The sequence below is a fragment of the Leucopleurus acutus genome, assembly GCF_964270905.1.
Source record: "Leucopleurus acutus genome assembly, chromosome: 3".
Classification (NCBI taxonomy): Eukaryota; Metazoa; Chordata; class Mammalia; order Artiodactyla; family Delphinidae; genus Leucopleurus; species Leucopleurus acutus.
The window spans coordinates 167,365,854-167,388,623 of NC_139145.1; the positions used below are offsets into that span (position 1 = coordinate 167,365,854).

The 22,770-nt window shown below is 47.4% G+C and overlaps 1 protein-coding gene across 2 annotated transcripts in view; it reads right to left on the reverse strand.

Moving 5' to 3' along the window:
• ANKRD33B (ankyrin repeat domain 33B) overlaps positions 1-22,770 on the reverse strand; it is a gene marked incomplete at both ends in the record, with an annotated part of 87,075 nt that overhangs the window by 27,593 nt on the left and 36,712 nt on the right. For both annotated transcript variants that reach the window (XM_082836350.1, XM_082836349.1), the window contains one exon: positions 13,440-13,569. In XM_082836350.1, coding sequence (XP_082692476.1) covers positions 13,440-13,569 — 130 coding nt within the window. The remainder of the gene's footprint in view (positions 1-13,439; positions 13,570-22,770) is intronic.

The following is a 22,770-nucleotide window of genomic DNA, read 5'->3' on the forward strand; positions in this document are numbered from 1 at the left end:
TTCAAAAAAAATGCATCGATATGGGTTTATTTGTTTTGTGCAAGGTATCATCCTAGTGTAAGAGCCTAACGAAAGGGGAAACCAGGTGTGGGGTATATGGGAATTCTCTGCACAATCTTTGCAGTTTTTCTGTAATCAAAAGTTCATCTTCTGAAAGGGAGATCTAGGCTAGGGCCATTCGATAAGACTGCAAGGTAGGGACGATGGTTCTTGACCGGCTGCCGGGTGTGGATCCCATCCACACCGTCCACAAGCCTCACCAGCGGTGGGGGAGGCGGGGTGCTCACCAAGTGGGTGTGCAATGGACAGAGGAGATGGTGGCCAGCCCCCGGGGAGGGCCGGAGGGTAGAGAGGAGTTGTTGACTCAGAGCGAAGTGAATGGACAGGTCTTGGTGATTATTGGGCTGAGCCAAGTAACAGAAAGAGAAAAGTCAAAGATGACTCCTGGTACCACCCCAGCCCCAGGGTTCTGGCTTCGCTTTGGATGGCCAATGGCATTTTCTCTGAAAGTGTACGGGGGATAGAAGTCCATGGTAGCCAAGCTGGACTATCTTTCGAGCTATCTATGTTACCAAAGAAAAGGAAAGCTCCCTTCAGTTCATGGTCATGCTTTTAAAGAAAAAAGGTTAATATCTGTATGTTCTTAGAAGCATCATATCCACTCTTGATTTCCACTGAGCAACAAACCCCAAGGGGGGAATCTTAAACTTTCCAACTCTTAAGTCACCTACCTCACAGCAAACCCCTCTCCCAGGAGATGACACACCTCCTACTTCATAGAGGGAACTGAAACCACAAGGGAACCCCCTCAACTTTCCCCCATCACTCCCAAAACTTCCCCACATCCCTCTTAGTGAAAAGGAGGGTGTTTCTTCTCCTATTTAAAGATGCCAATCTCTCTTCCCCTTGCAGTGCTTTAAAGCCATTCCCCATCTACTTCTGGGGAATATATTTGTGCTGCAAACTACTTCCTCTTTCTCTTCAACCTCTCCCGCCTTGCGAATTCATTCCCACCAGATTGTATTAACGGCCTAAATTCCTCACCTTGCCTTCTGCCACGTGGCTTCTAAGTTCTTCTGTCAAGAAGAACATTGGCTCACAGGACATCTACAGGCATGATGCCAACAGAAGCTTGAAACACACTCACTGATGGGACTCCTTCTACACTTGTGCCTCAGCTATCTCCCTAAGAAGAACGTGCCAGGCTGATACAATGGTCCCAGGTAGAGGATGAGAAATGCACGGAGCAGAGCAGACCCAGCTGAATGGTCCAGCTCACCCACAGACACACGAGCAAAAGCAGTCTAGATCAGCCGATCCCCAGCCCATCCGCAGATGCATCAACTATAAACATATTTTAAACTAGAGTTTGGGGGTGGTCATGCAGCAGTAAGCTGGTATATATGCTCAAGGGTCTCCCATCTTAAAATATATATGACTGTCTTAGTCCATTCAAGCTGCTCTAAGAAACTGCCATTGACTGAGTGGCTTAAACAACAAACATTTATTTCTCACAGTTCTGGAGGCTGGGAAGTTCAAGATCAAGATGCCAGCAGATTCAGTGTCTGGTGAGAGCCCACTTCCTGGTTCATAGGGTATCTTCTTGCTGTGTCCTCACATGGAAAAAAGGGTGAGGGAGCTCTCTGGAGTCTCTTGTATTAAAGCACTAACTCTATTCATGAGGGCTACACCCTCATGACCTAATTACCTCCCCAAAGCCCCACCTCCTATTACTATCACTTGGGGATTAGGATTCAACATATTAATTTGGAGGGAAGACATAAACATCCAGTTCATTGCAGTGACCAACAATAATCCCCAGGACCTGTCTTTGTATTCCCGCCACCCACCACCAATCATCTGACTCCTTTTCAGGCTAACTTCCAGAGTCTTCTACTCTCACTCTTGCTACTTATACCCCCCACCAATTCTCCTGAAACCATCTTCCATCATTCCCCAATGACTGTCTTGTAGCAATATCCAACGGTTACTAGTCAGTTCCCATCTTACTAGACATCTCTGTAGCATTTACCACTTGCTTGTTCCATCCTTTTGAAACACTTTCTGCAAATGTCCTGATAGCTCACCCTTCTGCTTTTCTTCCTCTCTCTCCAGCCACTCAATTTTCTTTGTGAATTCTTCTGTTCTCTGCTTTCTGAAATGCCACTGTTCCTCAGATGTATGACTAAGCCCTCTTCTCATCCCCTACACTCTCCCTTGGTGATCCTATCCCCTCTCATGGATCAAGTTATCATCCTAAAACTTCCAGATCACTTATTGCTAGCTAATCTCTCTTTCTGAGTTTCTTACCTAAATATCTCTACTGGATATTTCATCTTGGGCATCCCACCAACAAAGCAAACTCAACACATCAAACCCAAAACATGTTTCTTCCAAACCTGCTCCTCTCACCCACATTCCTTACTCAATGAAGAATACCACCAATAACTGACAGAGGTGCCCAAGACAGAAATCTGGGCTTTCTCTTCAGCCCTCCCCTAATCCCTTCCCCATCCAAGTATCATGGAATTCTGCCAATGCCACCTCTGAAACATCTTCCAAACCTGTCCATGTTTCTCCATCCCCACTTCTAACCTAGATGAGGGCCACCACATCCTTCCTGGGGTCCACCCCTCTCCTACCTGGACTTCCTGGTCCAATTTCTGCGCCATTCTCCACACTACCAGCAAGAAACTCTTCTGACCAGCACAACAACTACTTAAAACCCGTCATGGTTTCTACTCTTTAGATGAAGTCTCAACTCTTTAACCAGCTAGCTCCTTCTTTGTCTGACCCTGCTCTCTGAAGGGCAGCAGAATATGCCACCTCAAAACATGCAACTTTGACATTTATTTTGAGCTGAAGGCAACTGAGAAGAAGCAATTACAAGAAAAGTTCCCTGTCCTCCCCCATTTGCCTAAAAGCAGGACATACATTTTCTTATTTTATTGCTTTATGTTTCCCCAGTTTTACTGAGATATAATTAACATATATCACTGTGTTAAATTAAGGTGTACAGCATAATGATTTGACTTACATATATTGTGAAACATTACCATAGTAAGTTTAGTTAACATCCATCATCTCATATAGGTACCAAAAAGGGGGGGGGGATGGTTTTTCTTCTTTGTGATGAGAACTCTTCAAAAACTGCTTTCCCTTGTCCTGTCATTTCTCCACAAATGTATTGCTCTTTATGGAAGATGACGTATAAGCCAGAGTTCTAAGCCACTTCCTTGAGTTATTCATTTTTCCCTGGGTGTCCCCCATTTACACACACGTGTTTATAGATGTCTGGTCCTCTCTTGTTAGTCTTTTATTACAGGGGTCTCAGTTGGGAACCCAGAAGGGTAGAGAGAAGGTTATTTTTCCTCCCCTATATCCCCTCTTCATCCTCAGCTCTTGCGCCAATGCCCTTCTCCTCGACTCTTTAATCATAACTCTCTTTTTAATTCAGCCGTGTACCACACTTTCTCTAATCCGGTGGCCTTCGCACCAGGCTAGTTCCCCGCCTGGTATACTCTTTCTTTGCTTTCTACCCAATTACCTGATGAGCCTTCCCTTCCACTGGAAGCTCTGCCCTGGTCCCCCAAGCCTGGATTAGGCACCTGAACCATCATGCCTCATGGTCCACATTTCCATGTGGCCGTGGATTCCCACAGCCACCACTGTTGCTCATAAGTTCAAAACTTCCAACTGACTGCAAGCTCAATAAATATTTAGTAAGTAAAAGGGCGGAAGGATTCCTACTTCTCCCTTGAAAAAATTCACTTATCAAAAAGGTTGCTAATTTTCAAGCCATAACCCACATTAACTAAGATTACATGGCCATCACAATTATTAATTCAACATGTAACTGGGTACCAATGATGGGCTAAATGTCTTGTTTATTCCTTTATTCAACGAAAGGAAACAGACAATAAACGTGTGCAGACCTAAAAATGGAATTAGAGCTGTCTAAAGACTTGATGGGTCTGACACCAGGTACTCAAAATATACTTTTCCAAACAAGGCCAGTAGAGGGAACTGTTGATTGGAAATATCAGGTCCCAGCAGCACTGAGGAAGAGAACAGATTCTTCGTCCTCATCCAGAGGAGGGGAAAATGCACAACGGGAGCAGGGGACGGGCAGCACAGACAGGCTTTCCTCTTGTCTGACCGAGGAGCAGGGCCAGCTGCTGCGAAGGAGGTGGCATTGCTGTGCTCAGTCAGAAAGGCTCCAAAAAATGGAGTTTATGGGAAAAGGCGAGGCGATGCTAGGAAACCTCAGGGACGTGCCAAGTTCTAATGTACTTAAAACAGTAGAAACCGAGTACAAGGAAAACACTTCAAAAATCCATAAAAATCACAATGAAGTCAGACTAGAAATCGTGATGGCTGTAGTGATAATAAGATAAATACAATGAAGAGGCGTTGGCCTGCCTCAGGCCAAGTCCTACATTCTCCTCTGAAGCGGGACACTCCCCAAACCCAGTTCACAATTCAGAACACACACAGGCAGCCTGAGCCTGCCAGCCACTCCTGGGAGCCTCACTGCCACCCTGTCCCCAGCAAACAAGTGACATGAATAATGCCAGGCTGGCTCTCAGTGCATTTCCTCCAAAATCTTAAAGATAATTTGAAGGAATAACAAGTTTTTAGGACGCACCAGAGGTTACTTGTACTGAACCAGCTTGATAGTATCACCAGTTCAGAAGGACCCCTGCAGTTTTCTCACTTCATCTTACTCCTGCTCTTCTGTTCAAGGGGAAGAAGAAACGGAGAAAGTAACACCTGATGCCATCCCCGGGGCGTGTAATTCATTTCTTTGGTTATATCCTACTTTATACTTTTGTTAGGGGAAGTAAGGTAGAAATTGAAATTACTGGCTGAATGAGATTTAGGGATTATTTGAGGCTTTATTTTCATATATCCTCTCCATGGTAAAGGCCTAACTTAGATTCAGCTGTATCTTTATTCTGCATAAGGACCTGAGAAGGTGAGACTTCGCAGAGAACACGGCCAGGCAGACCCAGGCATTTGCATCCTCATTTACACTCCCGACTCTCGGACGAGCTACACAGCTGCGATATCAAATAATAGAAACATGTGGTCACTTTACAGTTTTCCTTAACCACACAGATTCTGCGGGGGCCAAAGGTGACTGAGATCACTCCACGGCCCCGGCCAGCGATTCGTTTTGCCTGGGGCAGGGTGTGTGATGCAACCCTGGCAGATGTAACTGAAGCTGTGCTGGAGGCTTCTGGGGATGTTTTCCCATCTTAGAGAACAGAACACGGACAGGGATTTGTTCCTCCTTCCTGAAGCCTCCTGTGCTGTAACGTGAAGCCACGCTGCTTGGAGCTGCCAGGCCATCTTGGGACCATGAGGCAAAAGGTCAGGAGCATTTCTGAGAAGCCGGCTCCAGGTCCTGACATCAGGAAGTCATGCGGTGAAGCAACCCCCCAACTGTTGCCTTCAGACACATCATGTTGCAAGAGAAGACTGTTTCCTCATCGTTGAAGCTCGTTTTGTTGGGTATTAAGTAGACTGCGCCCAAAAGCACTGCAGCAGATCCTAGGCTCCAATAAGAATCAGGGAAACACAAAGAGCAAGCGAAGTCCATTTTGAGTTGACAAACTCTCAACCCTTGGGAACGTGGTGGGAAATATGAATTGGTACAGCTTTTCCTAAAGGCCACTCGGCAGGGGCTACGTAAATGTGCACATTTAAAAGGTGGGCGTCCTTTGATGAAGCGGTTGAGTTCTAAGAATCTATCCGTGCATTTCTTCTCTTTCCTTCTTTGCCCTGCTCTGACCACCACAGACCACACCTGCCGGGTTCCTTAGCCCTGAAGTCTCAGGTGTGACTGAGCAGGGGCCCGGTGCAAGGAGGGCGGGTATGAGCCCCTGTCCCCTACCCACCTCCCTCCTTGAGTGGCTCAGGTGTCCCAGGTCCCAGCTCCTGGGGGCAGCCTTCCCGGGCTCTCTCCCTCTCCAGGGCCTGCCCCTGAGCTCTGCTGCCACCTCTACTCACAGCCCCCTTACCCATTCCTCAGCTTAGACTCTGAGCGCACCTGCCGCTCCACCTGTTTCCGGCCGGGATGCTCACAGGTACGCCCTCCTCAGAGATGCGCCCCTCGTCCCCAGCCCATCAACACAAAGGGCTTCACTCCAGCGTGGTCTGAAACAGCCTCATTCAGAAACCCGTGCACACTAGACTTTAAATTTGGGAGATGGGGTTACGTGTGCCCTTGCCCGTCCTGTAGACCCAGCACTTAGCACAGCCCTTGGACATGAAGTGACTGCTGAATAAATATTTGTTTTAAAAGAGGATCTTGTGGGGCATCCCTGGTGGCGCAGTGGTTGGGAGTCCACCTGCTGATGCAGGGGACACGAGTTCGTGCCCCGGTCCGGAGGATCCCACATGCCGTGGAGCGGCTGGGCCCGTGAGCCATGGCCGCTGAGCCTGCACGTCCGGAGCCTGTGCTCCGCAACGGGAGAGGCCACAACAGTGAGAGGCCCGCGTACCGCAAAAAAAAAAAAAAGAGGATCTTGTATAGAATGGATGACCCATGGCTTACCGAACTGTCTCAGTTACTGGACTCGGGGCACACGGCCCCGAACACACCATCACTCGGGTGTGCCGCTGTAAGAGGCAGGGAAATCTCGTGTGCACAAGTCTACACGGAAAGATCTCCTAGATAGACTGAGTGAAAAAAGTTAAAATCACAGTCTCTACAGAATTACCCCATTCACGGAAATAAAAGGTGCGTGCACACCCTTTGTGTTTAAAAGGAGAGTGAGTTCTGGAAACGTAACCAGCTGGAACGTGGTCAGTCAATGAGAGAATTGGGGAGAGTGAAAAGGGACTTCTTTTTTTTATATAATAATACTTCTGTGGTGATTTTTCACTGTAAGCATGTATTACTAGACATCTTTTGGAATTAAGACATCATCAAATAAATAAAGCTGGTTATGGAATTGGATTAAAACGGGACATCATTTGATGCTATCAGCTGAAAGCCCAAACAGCCTCTCTTTGGTCAAACAGTACATGTAAGTCATGAGCAGATGCTCAGTTGCTTTCCTTTATTCTCCCTTTGATTTAGTGACAGCTCTGTGTCCCTCCGACATCTCACCCAGGTCCATGAACTACCCCTACCCCACCCCACCCCTGGCTCTTATACCCACTGACAGGCACCCTGGGTCATCATTCGGTATAGGAACATGGAAAGCCCCAGTTCTCAGAGTGAGGTCCCCAGACCAGTGGCATCAGCATCACCAGGGAGCTCACTGAAAGGCACAGTCTCGAGCCCCACCCCAGACCTACACAATCCAGAACTCCTGGGGTGGGGCCCAGAAATCCGTGTTTTAACCAAATCTGGGTTAAAACATAGATTACCCACCTGTGGGTGACAGCGATCCCGCTTGTAACCGAGCAGGACCCTATGAGGCCTTCACGGGACAGACCACCACCCCGTGTCCTCTGCCTTCCTCTTGTTGGTAGAAAAACTTCAGCCTCGTGGGCCTCCCCCGAGTTCCAAAGAAAAAGTTTAATCAGAGAAGTGAGAAAATGCAGAAACAAAGGAAAACAGGCAAGCCAGACAAATTAATAATGGTTTCGCCATCACACAAAGTCAAGGCCCTTGAGTTCCTCCTCAAGGGCTATAGACGATAGAATCTGAGCCATGTCCTTTAAGCTATTTTGCAGATCCCAAAGTCCCCACCAGGTGGGAGAAGTTAACCGTATGCTACCCACAGGCATGTAGACCCCCAGATGGGTCGGAACCAGAAGGTTGATGATGTTGACTCCCAGTTACTTCCCACCAGCCAATCAGAAGGGCGTCCACGAGCTGATCACACACCCTACAGCCCCTTCCCTCACCCTGTCTTTAAAAACCTCTCCCTGAAGGCCTCTGGGGAGTTCGGGCCTTTTAAACCCTAGCTGCCTGGACTCCTTGCTTGGTGCCTGCAATAAACGCTGCCCTCTCCTCCACCACACCTGGTGTCAGGACACTGGCTTTACTGCCTGCGGGCGAGTAGACCCAAGTTTGGTTCAGTAACAAGCTCAAGGCTGTGCTCTCAGAGAGGGAAGCAGCCCCGTGAGGTCATGACCTCCACCTGCGGCAATAAATTAGGGAAAAATCGCTTCCTTATATGGAGGCAATTAAGAGAAAGAAGGACATGCTTTCTAATTGGACTTCTTTTAAAGTAGCACAAGAACCATACTCCCCCTCCTTCCCCTCCCCCTAAACAATTCAATCCTAAAGCTCCGGTGGGCAGAGCCAGGAGGCCTCCCCCACCCCCGAAGCCCTGGGTGGGTGTCCCAGGGCTCAGAGCCCCCGTGGAGGGAGCAGGGACCACGCAGAGGTGAGAGTGGTTAAGAAACAGACACTACAGACAGAACCTGGACGAATCAGTCAATAGGCCGAGGATCGTGGAAGCCAGGAAAAAGAGAAAATACGTTACAATATTTTGTTTCTATAAAAGAAGATGGAAAGGAACTTATCTACGCATCCAGTCGTTAACAATGGTTATTACCTCTAGAAAGTAAAATGGGAAAGAACTAAGAGTGAGGAGCTAAGAGATCTTCACCCTTAAGTTTAATTGCTTTATGTGTTTAATTGCTTATGTGTTGTTTTTTTCCAAACATTGTGTATCGTTTTCTACGATCAGCTTATAAGAACATCAGCAAGGCTGAGTGGAGAAAGCACCCAGGATGGCCACCACGTTGCCAGCCTCCTGCACGACCCAGTCTGGGTCACATCCCCGCCCCCCTGCCACGCCCTCACCTCTGCTACCCATATACTTAAACACACCCCAGCCATGTGAGTCCTGCCAACTGCCCTCCAGTCTAACTCTGTCTGGAGGGGAGGCTCCACCGGGGACCACCAGCGCTCTTGAGGTCACAGCAGGAGGGCCATGAACACAGGAGTCTTGTCCCCTGTCCCAGTTTCCCGCCCATGACCAAAGCAATAGGGAGAAGCCTTGTCGGTACTAGAAACCACAGAAGGACACCATCCACTGGCCAGAATTCCAGAAAGGAATTTCTGTCAGAGGCAGTGGAGACAGGAGCCAGCTGTAGGGAAGGATGGGGCATTACAGGATTTTGTTTTTGTTTCTGTTTTTAACTTTTAATTTTATATTAGGGTATAGCCGATTAACTATGTTGTGATAGTTTCAGGTGACTCAGCCATTACATATACATGTATCCATTCTCTCCCAAACTCCCCTCCCACCCAAGCTACCAGATAACATTGAGCAGAGTTCCCTGTGCTGTACAGCAGGTCCTTGTTGGTTATCCATCTTAAATATAGCAGTGTGTACGTGTCAATCCCAAACTCCCTAACTATCCCTTCTCCCCACCCTTCCCCCCTGGTAGCTATAAGTTCGTTCTCAAAGCCCATGAGTCTGTGCATTACATGTGTTTGAGTAGACCTGGGGCAACTCCAGCAGTGCCCCAGGGGAAAAGGGGGGCTGCGGGGATGCACGGAGACCCACTGATGCCGTTTCCAACGCCCAGGCACACGAGCCAAGCAGGAGACCCGAGGTGCTCCTACGCCCAGCTCCTGCGGCCAGAAGAAACGACACCAGGTAGGGGTGTGTGGTGCTCAACCTTGGCCGGCCCAGACCGCTGCCCCACTGCACGCCTGCAGCCCAGGGACGGGAGCCGCCGCTGTGACTGCCCTCAGCCCCGCCTGGATTTCTCCCTCTGCACGCCAGGCCTCAGACCCAGAGCCTGGAAAGCACATGGATCCCTTTCCTTCTCCCTTTGCTGGGCCTCTCTCTAACCTTGAAAGGACCTGTGTCATCTTTGACTTAAATAAACCAGTTCAGGGAAGCACAGGCTCTGCTTAAAGATGAGCGTTATGGACTAAACGTTGTCTTCCTCCAAATTCCTATGTTGAAGCCCCGAACCCCCAACGTGACTGTACTTGGACATGGAGCCTTTGTGCGGGTAACTTAAGGTTAAATGAGGTCAGAAGAGTGGTGCCTGATCCAATAGGACTGGTGTCCTCATAAAAGGAGACACCAGAGACCTGGATCTTGCTCTCTCCACCGTACAGGGACACAGCAGGAAGATGCCACATGCATGCCAGGAACCAAATGGCCCAGCACCTTGACCTTGGACTTCCAGCCTCCAGAACTGTAAGAAATAAACTTCTGTTGTTTAAGCTCCCAATTTATGGTATTTTGGTAATAGCAGCCCAAACGGGCTAAGACGTAAGTATTCTCATGAAGAAAAAAATAAATTTAACCCAATGAATAGCGTAAAAACAAACTGATGAAGAAATATGAAGCATTTCCACAGATCCTGGAGTAAAAGATAGAAAAGAAAAAAACTGATGAGAGAAAGCTGTGACGTGAGGACCTAACCTACACCTAAGAGGGAACCCCCAGAAAGCAAAAACAAAGCAAGGCAGATGCAGTGTTCAAAGAGATAACAGAAAAGTGTTCCCTGAAGTAAAAACATGCCTAATATAAGTCAAACACAGAGAGCAGGAATGGAAATATACGATAGTGACAGTTGGGTTTTTTTTTGGTGGTGGTGGTTGGTTGGGTTCTTCTCAAGGATAGGGGGCAGGAGATCTTTATAGGCTGAGAAACAGGGTATCAACAAAGACAAAAATTAGGCTGGACTCTTAGACTATTCCTCTGCAACACGAAATTTTTTTTTAAAAAAAGCAAAAGACAAGTTGTTATTTTCTGAATGAAAACAAAATAAAAACATTTTCAAATAGGCAAGAATTCAGAAAGGGCCTCATGGGTATTAAACAACCACTAATATCCCTACACACATAAAGAGCTCTCGCGAATCAATAAGTAACCTCGCCTTCCTGTACTTTCTCATACTCCAGGATGAGACTCGTGCTCTCGTCCATGCCTTGGCCCTGCTGCTCAGGAACGCCTGGCATCCCTTCTGTATTCCGGCAGGGACTGGAGTCTGACGCTCCACACTTTCCTCCTGCCGTGAAGACCTCTTACTTAGATGGCTCAGCATTTCAAAGGCCTGGGGACCGAGTGGAGGCAACGTTTCTCCGACCATCACTCCTTTCATGTACACCCCTCTGAGCTGGCGTTCCAAAGGCTGAAAGCCAGCCCAGACCCACCTCTCCCCTACAGCCCACCATCACGACCACCAGGACCTGAGCCTTCTGCCACTCGGCTTCTGCTCCCTCTCTGCTCTCTGAAACAGCCTCTGTGCCCACCAGGATCATCTCGCCCGTCACCACACACTCAGCCTCACGCCACTCAAATGCATTCCCTCGCATTGTATCTAGATCCTTGATGACCTGGTCCCCTGCCTCCTCGTGGGGCCACCCCTCCCCCATCCTAGACACACATGGCCCTTGGCTCTTCCTAAGACATGCCTGGCTCCCTATTGGTCCTGAAGCTCTGTGGTGCATCGGCTGGCATGGCCTCCCTCTGACCTCTGCAATGCCCAGCTCCATGCCCACCCCCTCCACGACCCCTGTCCCAAACCATCAGGCTAGACGGGGTGTTCTCACGCCAAGGCTCTCAGCGCACCCGTTCATCAGAGCCCCCTCAGATGGCCATTTAGCTGGACAATTACTCAAGGGCAGAAGTGCCCTTCACTTCGCCACCCCTGGTCCCTGCCCAGGTTCTTGGCCAGTGGGGGTAATGAGTGATAAGGTCACGGTCACTGAACGCCTCTCACAATATGCTTTTACTCTTTTGCTGTTCAGGACGTTGTGCACCTGGGCTTTCAAAGTCTGGAGTGCCTCCATGCAGGGAAAGCTTCACGCCCTGACACCTGACGAGGTGGACGTGTGTGAGCACAGCCCTGACACCTGGCTAAGTTTGGGGGGTTTTCTGCCTTAGGCTTCTCGATTGAAAAGCAGGTGAGCACAGACTACTTCCCGTTATGGGGACAAAACTGCAAGATGCTGAGTCTCTGCTTCCACTGGGCTCCACAATCAGTCACCCACGCTGGATTAGACACAGGGGCCTGTGATGCAAGACAGGACAGGGAAGTCCCCCTTGGGTGGCAGCGGCAGAAATTCCCTTTCCACAATCAACACGCTGTGTGGTTTGGGGCATTTTCTGCAGCGTCCCGGCCCTGAGTCTGGTTCTCAACAACTCTCAGCAACGGTGACCCACATTCTTTCATAAACAAACGCCTTTTCTTCCTAACTCAGCCAGAAGTAGCTTCTCTGCTGGAAACTGAGAACCTGAGTGATGCAACAGACGTAATTTTGACGGCCAAGAATTTTGAAAGTGGTCTATTACAAACCCGGTTAGTACCACGGTTACAAAGGAAGCGCAGTTCTGAAGGGACAAGCACAGTTTCATGTTTGTCCCCAAAATGTCCGAGTACAATTCCAGAAGAGGAGAGCAGTGCACAAGGCACTTGGCAATGCTGGCGTAAGGACCACCTCTGGAGATGAACATCCCAGGACGAAGTTCACTTACCCTTTACAAGGCGCTGTCACTACCAGCCTCACCTTGTTACGCTGATACACTCTCCGCAAGAAGCCCCTGGTTTCCTTTACATCCCCAAGCCAAGTGCAAGGTTACCTCATAAACATGTCCACTTGTATACATTCACTGTCACTAGTGCCTCTTCCACTCATGAGTTCACCAGTACCTGCCAGATCCCGGGAGCACAGGGTGGGGTGCAGTGCTCTGGGGTAGGGGACGTGGAGCTGGCTTTCTGGGGCAGCTTCATGTTGAAAGGCTTCGGGCAGTTTCAGAGCTAGCTCTGCCCCACGCTGAGTCCTGCACTAGTGCGTAAACTGCACTCGGAACAGACAGCAGACCTGACTCCCTACTAGGTCTATTCCTTTTGCTCTCACCTTTGTACTCTGTCGCCTGTGCTTAGTCATGCTGGCTCTGCACCTTTTGTAAAAGATGTTGCCTAGAGCCTGAAATATACAGGATAGCTCGTTCTCCAGGCCCTGACCTCTAAAGGTGTAACACTTTTCCATCCACATAGAGATAAAAAGTTGCAAAACGGAAAACAACTGTCTTGTTGGAGGTTTATAGGAACATTGTGACCAGACCTGCTCAGACAGCTGCAAGAACAAAGGATTCCGGCAGGAAGAAGTTTCCAACAACCAGCCACACCCCCTCCCCTTTTAGTATAAAAGAAGCCTGAATTCTAACTCACGGAAGACAGTTCTTTGGGACACCAGTCCACCTGCACCATCCTCTTGGTCTGCTGGCTTTCTGAATAAAGTCACTGTTCCTCACCCTAACACCTCACCTCTGGGTTGACCGGCCTGTCATGCAGAGAGCAGTATGAGCTTGGACTCAGCAACACACTGTCCCAAACACACAAAGAGAATGTCACCCACCTTCAGCCCTTTCCTTGTCCCTCTTAGCAGTAAAGCACGACCTCTGATCAACTACATCCTTCTGCCGTCAATCTCAGGAGCGAGGTCAAGTGCAGCCCCCAGCACCACTGCCTGGGAGGGAAGAGAAGCTGGGTCTTACCTGCCTGTGCGGCCGTGATTAGGGCCGTGTTGCCCTCGCTGTCCTGCCAGTTGACGTCAACGTGGGGGCAGTCTGCTAAGACCACCACAGTATCCACAAAGCCGTGGTAGCAGGCAACAATGAGGCCGGTCTAGAAATGAAGAGGGAAGCAGGTCAGAGGGGAAGAGCAAGCATCACCACCCGACAGCAGCGTGCATCCCCTGCCCTGCGGGGCACGACGGGCAGGAGTGAGGTGAGAACCCACTCCGGGTTCTCAGCACCAGGTTAGAGCAGCTGGCCATGGTCCATTCGCAGGTGCGTGCTGAGCGCTGCGAAGAGCGAGGTGCTGCGCTTGGAAATTCAGGGACAAAGACCCCGCCCTCGGAGTGTTCCGTTCTAACGGGAGGAAGAGGCATCAACTACAGACCTAAGATGTGAGTGTGCTATAAAGTAGACTGGATCAGGGCAGTTGTGAGCCCCGGGGCCATGCGGCTCGGTCTGGAACAGGTGCTGGGGCGGGCTCACGGAGATGGGGCGCTGGGCACAGACCGAGGAGGTGGGGGAAGACGCCAAGGGGACCTGGAGGGGGAGGGGCAGGCAGAAGGCCACGCCTGGCTGCCCAGGGACCAGCCTGGAGGCTGGTGACCACAGGTGGCCTCAGTGGCCAGGGCAGGACTGGAGTTTGCTCTGAGCGAGATGGGGAACGTTTCGGGCAGTCCGCTGTCAATAGTTTGCATCAATTCTGGCTGCTGGGTGGAAAACAGACTCTAAGAGTGGGAGCACGGAGACCAGGTGGGGCTGTGGTGACCCCCTTGCCTGGCACACAGCCCCTAAAACCCTCAGAGTTTGCTTTTTGGATGCTAACGAGATGACTCTTGGTGGCTTCAGGATGGGGGCTGGTCTCTAGGAGAGCTTATTAGAAGGTTAGATCTTTAAGCTCCACTGCCCCTCTCACCCCTACTCCTACCTCTGGGGTGGGGAGGAGAGGGTGGAAAACTGAGTCCAAGGACTAATGGCCAATGGTTTAATAGCTAAGCAAATCATGCCTACTTAATGAAACCCCCATAACATCCTAAACAACGGGGTTCAGAAAGCTGCTGGGTTGGTGAACACACAGAGGTGCCGGGAGAGAGCATGGAAGCCCCGCACCCCTCCCCCATGCCTGGTCCCGTGCTTCTCTTCCATCTGGCTGTCCTGAGTTACAGACTTTATAATAAAGCAGCAGCAGGATGTAAAGCACTTTCCCAAGTTCTGTGAGTCGTTCTAGCAAATTACTGAACCCGAGGAGGGGCTGCAGGAAACCCCAGATTTATAGCCAGTCAGGCAGAAGGTGGCCCATGGGTCCTGCGACTAGCATCTGAGCTGGGGGCAGTCTTGGGGGACTGAGCCCTTAACCCATGGGGTCCTTGCTGACTCTAGATAGTGTCAGAATTGAATTGAATTGTTAGACGCCCTGCTGGTGTCGGAGAACTGGAGAACTGGTGTGGAAAAACGACATGGATTTGGTGTCAGAGAAAACCCCAATGTTTGACATCAGGAAAAAGAAAACACCACAGGGTGTTTTTTTCTGCAGATGCTGGACAGGTGATGACAGTGGTCATCATGCACCAGGAAGCAGGACGAGAACCCCACGTGCTGGCACCCTGACCACAGATTTCTAGCCTCCAGAACTGTGAGAAATAAATTTCTGTTTTTAAGCTACCCATTTTACGGTATTTTGTTATAGCATCCCAAGCTGATTAAGTCACCTTGTAACAAAGGATTCAGTGAGATCCTAAAATTCAACCCAGGGTAAGAATTCAAGATCCAGAGTTAATGATCACGTGACCCTGAGCCCTGCCAGCTGCACCCACCAGCGCTCGGGGACGCAAACCTTAAGTTTAGGGCAATCCCACAGTGGCCCAGCTCTATTTTTACCAGATTTTTCATAAGAATGTAATTGTTCATGGAATGAGGAGAAACCCCTCACGCTTATTCCAATAAGGCTCCTAGTTGCCCGCCCAAATATATTAAATGTCAAATATTAGAATTTTTAAAGTTTTAGAGAACACCATTCATTTTTTTAACACTGACATGCATACTACAGCAAAGTGAACTGTATAATTCTGTGACTATAGTAAAGGCTATCTAATACCTTCCTGCTTGTGCATTCTTTGAAATAGGTCATTCTATCTACAGAATGAAATGTTTCACAATAATTTAATTTTAAGGAGAAACAAGCATGGAGTCAGCCCAGGCAGGCTCTACGTCTAAGCTTTCAGTGTCTCTGATAACCAGAGGTCACTGCCACCAACACCTGCATCCTCCCAGCTAACTTGTCAACTCACTGCTGCATAAATGGTCCAGAAAACTTGGGATTCCCCGCATCGTAAATGCTGCAGTCTCACTCTGAGTTTCTTTGGATGACAGTGTTTCTCGAATATTCTACAATCATCTCCTGACTTATAAATGAGGCATGCTGCACAAAATGGAGCCACTTCCTTTTTATATAATTCCACAAGGAGCTCATAGTTGCTACAGAAAAAAAATCCAGGAACATAGATTAGAAAAAAAATTTTCAGTCCAGACACAATCTCACACAGACACACACAGAGAGAGAGAGACACACACACACACATTTTTTTTTAAAAATTTTAAACCAAAACACAGAATTATTTCCTATATGTCTGTCAGGAATATACAGCAACATCTACCAATAAAAGTAATTCTGCGTCAACATTTCCAGCGGCTGTGGGGTATCATACATATGGCAGAATCTTAGTTATTTAATGGATCCCTATTCTTGGACTCTGAGATTTTCTTCCTGTTTTTCTCTATTATGAGTCAAACCTGCAATGAAAATTCCTAGAGCTGAGGCTGTGTGCATATCATTTCTTATTTTCTCAGAGGACATTCTTAGAAGCCGTATTTCTGGATTAAAGGAAAGAGTTATTCTGAGAGTTTTTTAACACATATTTCAAAGCCACCCTACAGAAACATCTCAAAGGACATCTACTTTCACCAATCCTGCCAACCCAACCATTAGTTACGGATTCCAGGCAATTCCCTAGTGGTCCAGTGCACTTTCACTGCTGAGGGCCCAGGTTCAATGCCTGGTCAGGGAACTGAGGTCCTGCAAGCCACGTGGTATAGCCAAAAAAAAAAAAAAAGGATTCCGGTTAAAAGGAAGACTTCCCTTTGGCAGGTAATAAATAAAGGGATGCTCTCCAGGGCTCCTGAAGTTCCTGGTTCTTTTGGAATCAGCCTCACCTCCACTTCTTCCTACCCCAATCAAAAGGGGGTCTGTTCTAGAACCACAGCCCCTTCCAGCCCCTAAGGTAAGCCTTCCCTAACTGTGAAGTAAGCCCCTTCTGATGGCGGCCTTGGAAATCTTAGCATAACCTTAGGTCAGAAATGAAGATTATCAGGAAAAAAAAATAGATAATGCAATTTAAGGGCTCAGGATAAAATGGTATTGAACACAGAAGTAGTAGCTCTAGTCTCCACAGAGACTTCCATTACTACTAAAAATCATTACCTTTACCACCTATTTTCTGGGAATCTGTTCCAAACGACTGACATTTCTATTTTTAAAACTAGTGTTTAGCTACAACTTAAGCTCTGTTCTGGCTGGGTCATCTTAGTGCCCCCGACAGGAAGCTGGGAGGGGAGCTACAATCTCTAGCAACCCCTGACCACGGCCTCCCAAGACCACTCAACAAAGGACCTGTCACAAAGGAGAGTACTGTCCACCCGCCGAATTGTCAGAAGCCCACTGGCACGCGGTTCCCTGAAGCTACAGACAGCTTATCTTTTAAATTACAAACAAAGCATTCATGAGAATAAAATATTGTTATTAAGGGGAAAAAAAGTAAGCTACCTACAAGCGGAAGCCCCCATTTAGCGGTCAGCTAGAAACTCTAGGCCCTCGAAATACAGCCCTAATTTTCAAAGCCTACGTACAGTGGAAAAGTCAGAGCAATGATAACGGAATAAAGTTGAGATGTTTCTGCTTAAAAATTGTAAGCATTTGTACATGAAAAACCAAAGATAAACAAACCAAAGCCCTATTCCTTGTATGAAGAAAGGATGATATAACACTAGGATTCTAACAACATCATTTATTACATTAACAGATGAAAGGGGAGGGTGAAGAAAGAAGATCATCCTCTAAGTGTGTTAAACCTCTCAATACACACACACACAGACACACACACTAGCAAATGCACAGAAACATCTGGAAGGATTGCACCAAAATACTGAATTAGCATCCTCTGTAGAAGAAAGGGGAATAGAGGTCTGTTAGTTTTATGTGTACCCAGATATTTGGTCAAACGTTACTCCAGGTGTTTCTGTGACAGTATTTTTGGGATGATATTAACATTTAAATCAGTAATGCTGACTAAAGCAGATTACCCTCCATGGCGTGTGTGGGCCTCATCCACTCAGTTGAAGGCCTGAACTGAAAAAGAATGACACCCCCCCCCCCCGCCCCCGCAAGCAGGAAGGAATTCTCCTGGCAGACTGCCCTTGGACTCAAACTACACCTCTCCCCTGGGTCTCCAGCCTGCCAGCCACCCTACCGATTTTGGACTCGCCCAAGCTTCCACGATTGTGTGAACCAATTCCTTAAAATAAATGTCTCTATCCCCCTATATACAGAGATACAGATATAAATGGACAGCTATGGATAAATCTCACTAACTATATAGCTGTATCTCTCTAAAAATCAATACATGTATCTATCTAACCATGTATCTCTCTACATGTCTATAGATACACACACACCACACACACACTCTCTACTGGTTCTAGCTCTCTGGAGACCCCTGATTAATACAGGGTAGTTGGGGAAGGAACACTTCAGAGAACTAATTTCACTTTTCACTCCATTTTGGTACCATTAGAATTCTTTAAAACAAAGCCATGTGCGTGAGGAACTTACACGATTTTACTTCACGATGAAAAACAAGAAAGCAAACACAGTGTTTAACAACAGTCTCATGAGGAAATACAGTTTTATAACAACAACTGAAAAAAAGAACCATCTGTGAAGAGGGGAGGGGGGCAGTGGGCAAAAGAAACAGATTGTGACAAACAAGGGGGAGACTGCAGCACCAAGACGCACGTACAAACCCCACAGCCATATGGCACAGTAATAGAGTAATTCCCCTGACCATACAGAAGAAACAGCACAGTGCCCATTTCCGACTGTAAGGAAAAACTCCACCATTCATTGTATAACTTTTAGGTCCAGAACCGAGAGTACACTCAGCTACTTGAAAATTGATGTCTATGCCTTTCTCCATAATAATACCACCGACGGGGGCAGGGAAAAGTTTATGTGACTTTATGAAAGAACTTGAGAATTCTGGTCTTCTTAAGCTACACTATGTTTCTAAAAGGTGACCATGCGTCACCGCTACTGTGGGCATGATTTGTTGGGTAAAATGTGTTAGCCATTGTTTCAATAATCTCATTTATGATTAACCACCATGACAAGAAAGTAAATTCCAGGATGAAAATTTGATCTATGTTGGTTACTGCCAGGTCCCCAGCTCTGAGAACAGAGCTGAGCTGATATATACTTGTTGAATAAATGAACGAGGACTAGGGCTTCAGTAAAGTTTCTTCCTAGATGGTAAGTGGATCTGAACTTTGCACCATCGCATTCAATGGCAAGGGCATGGCCGGGACCCTCTGGGCAGCAGGCACTGCCCAACCCTGGCCTGGCACGTACACTTACGGGCATCACTCCTGCACATCTGCTGGAAGGCAAAAGAGCCCAGCAACTCTCACAGTAACAATGCCTGAACTTGTGGACTTTAAATAATTCTCATCGAAACTATCACTCTGTAAATGTGGCTCTGGTGTTATGTATCTCATAAAACATTTTGCAGGGAGTTCCCTGGTGGTCCAGTGGTTATGGACTCCGCGCTTCCACTGCAGGGGACCCGGGTTCCATCCCTGGTCAGGGAACTAAGATCCCATAGTGCCGCACAGTGCGGCCAAAAAAAAACCCAACAAACAAAACAAACAAACCAACAAAAACACTTTTGCAGATGTGTGTGACAGGACGTTTTACTCTGAGGATTGTTTCCGGGTTCCTTGAGACATGTTTACAACTGGGATAGCTGATGAGGTCAAGGGGCTGATGGGAGGTAGTCAGCAAAGCCCATAATCTCAGGAGGACTGTTGGTGAGCCTGAAAATCTGTCAGACAGACATAATAAAACAGCTACTAGGCTGGCCTTCTAGTACTAAGACTGCAGCAAAGTTTCCCTCTGTTAACTTTAAAGACGATGCAAATTAATACCGGGACTTAAGAAAAGGATATTCCACTGGGGGATGAAGATGCGAATCCAGCATGAAAATAAATTATACCATTTGATCACAGCAAATACAATGGTACAATTATACCATTTGGTCACAGTAAGAGGGATGAGGTCCCCATGAGGGACTGGATTCCTGGTTGAGCCTTGCTCTGTGATGCAGACACACAGACCAGCGCAAGACTGACTTGGATTTTCCATTCTGAAAGTCTTTTGAAAACACCTTCCGACCATCTAATTAAGCTGTTCTCCCACTGAGATTCTAAAGGGAAGGGGTATCTTATAAAAGCCTTAATAATTCTATTTTCCCATGACATCAGTTCATTATTTCAATGTATTACAGAAAAAATGGTGGGTAATGAGGCTACAAGCCCAGCTCCACAGGCGGAAATCCTTTCCATGGGCCTAACCTCGAATGATCATGAGAGAGGGCGCCCCCTGTAAGGTGGAGAATCCTAAACATGCGGCTTGTGAGGAAGCCTACCATTGCTGGTCTTCAACATTTCACTGAACTATGAAATGGTGTTGTGAAACCCTTCCCGGCTGAGTCAGGGTTGTCGAATGAACCCAACAGCAAAGCCCAAACAGCAGACTTCCCCTCTGCAGTGTCTCCCCAGGCATTCAAATTTGCATGCAATTTACATGCTATGACATCTATTTCCCTTTGAACACACACAAGACTCTTGGAGGTGTGATTTTTAGTATCTTCAGCTGGATTACTCTCTGCAATATGCCATTAGAAGTTCAGAGGGTGAAGGGCATGTCCAGGTCTGGTGAGGAGCGGTTGGGCCTGGGGGTGACCACTTGGCCAGCAGGCAGGTCCCGAGGGGTCATCACACTGCAGGGTGTGGCCAAGCACCTCTCAGCAGACAGCTCACAGTAAGGAACCCCACGGAGCATCCCATGTACACCTTGTGCAGCAAACACTTACCATGGGCGGAGCTGTGCCAGGGCCCATGTCGACACTGGGGAACCAAACAGAACCAGGCACAACGCCTAATCACGGGCTGGCACCGGATACTACCGACCCCGTGGCGCACTTCAGTAAGTGCGCAGGCGTGTTCATCGTGGGAAAAAAAAATCCAATATTGAAAAAAACTAAAACAGAAAGTAATATAACAAACACCCATGTCTCATCGGCTACAATAACAAAAGCTAATATTTTGTCATAATTTCTTCAAACTTCTGTCCGAAGTCAACATTCCAGAAGTAATTCCCTTATGTACCTTTCTCCCCAGAAGCAACCACTATTTGGTGCTGATGGCTTAACCTTCCTGATTTTGCTTTTGATTTTTTACTCTGCATGCATGCATCTATACACAATACATAAAACATAAAGTACTATTTTGTAGTTTAAGTATTTATGGAAAATAGTATTTCCACGTACATGTGAGCCTGCAACTTGATTTACTCAGTGCTGGACGGGTGATCTTTCCACATCGTGACTAGTATAGTACCTCCGCAGGTGGGTCCCTCATTAGTCATTTATCCCTTAAACTTAAGGACATTTAAGTTGTTTCCAAATTCCCCCAATTGTAAATATGGAGCCCTGGAATGAAAACTTTGATCTGTATCTCCCGATGCACCTAGGCTAGGGCAACCTTGGAATCCGTGCCTAGGTAGAGTTTCTGGACCACAGAACTATTTTCCTTTGGGGGTCTTTGATAGCTCTTGAGTTTGAGTGGCGGTCCCCTGTATTGTGAGACGTTTAGCTGCATCCCTGGCCTCTACTCACTAAAGGCCAGTAGTATCCCTCACTCTCATTTATGACAACCAAAAATGTCTCCAGACATTGCCAAATGTCCCCGGGGAGCAAAATCGCCTCTCCGGTGAGAACCCCTGTGATAAGTGGACTAGCTGTGGGTAGAACATGTACCAAAATGCTCTCCAAAGTGACTGCAACTACCTAGATGCCCCCTTCAGTGTGTGAAAGTTACAATTCTCTTCATTCTCATCAATACCCAGTACTGTGAGTAAACAGCGACTTTTCAACCTTCACCAACTGCATGCGCATACATTGTTATTGTGTTTTTGACTTGCATTCTCCTGACTAGCAGTCAGATTGCAGATCTAATCAATATGTGTATTGGCCAACCTCACTTCCTCTTCAGTGAATAATTTATGTCCTCTGCCCAATTCCTATTGGCTTCTTTTCCTTATTGATCAGCCTGAGTTCTTTATATATTCGCGGTCAGCACTAACCAACAGAAATATAACGGGAGCCACAAATGTAAGCCACATATTTACAATTTTCTGGTGGCCACGTTAAGAAAAGCAAAAAGAAATGGGTGGAATTTATTTTAATAATGTAATATTTTATTTAACCCAACATGGCCAAAATATTAGGATTTTAACATGTAATCGACATTAAAATTTTTCATGAGACATTAATGAAACAATAGGTCCTAAGAAGATGCCCTAAGACGTGCTTAAATTGCCAGGAATAGGCTTTTGTCGCCTAGAAAGGGGCAAAGGGAACTGCTGTGGAGAGCTGTTGCCTCAATAATGTCAAGCTATAAATAATAAATGAACTCAGAGTCTAGCAGCAAAATAAATAGTTGGAAGCTCACCACCTAGTGTGTTTTGCTGTCCTGAGTAAGCCTTAGGATTCTTCCAAAATGTCGTTATGGACATTCTCCATCCTCTTTCACTTATGCTATCGTTGGCATGTAGAGGGTGCATACTCACCCAAGTATGTGATGGGCCAGGAAGGAGCTGGTGAAGGCACACAACAAAAACTAGATACACAACAAAAACACAAGGACAATTGGTTGTGGTCGTTGCTAACTGTTCCCACATTATCTACTCCTCCTGCCACATGGTAGAATTGCGTTTATCACTCCTTTTTGACCTCCGACTGGACTCGGACTTGGACTTGGTGAAATGCAAGCAAAATGGCATGTGTCAGTTCCAGGCAGAAGTTTTAAGGGACAGTGCAGGACATGCCACATTCCCTTTTCTTTTTCTGCCTTGACTCTCCCTGAAGCTGAGAGCCGGAATGTCTCTCTCTGAGCCTGGGTGTGTGCAGGCATGGAGTCCAGA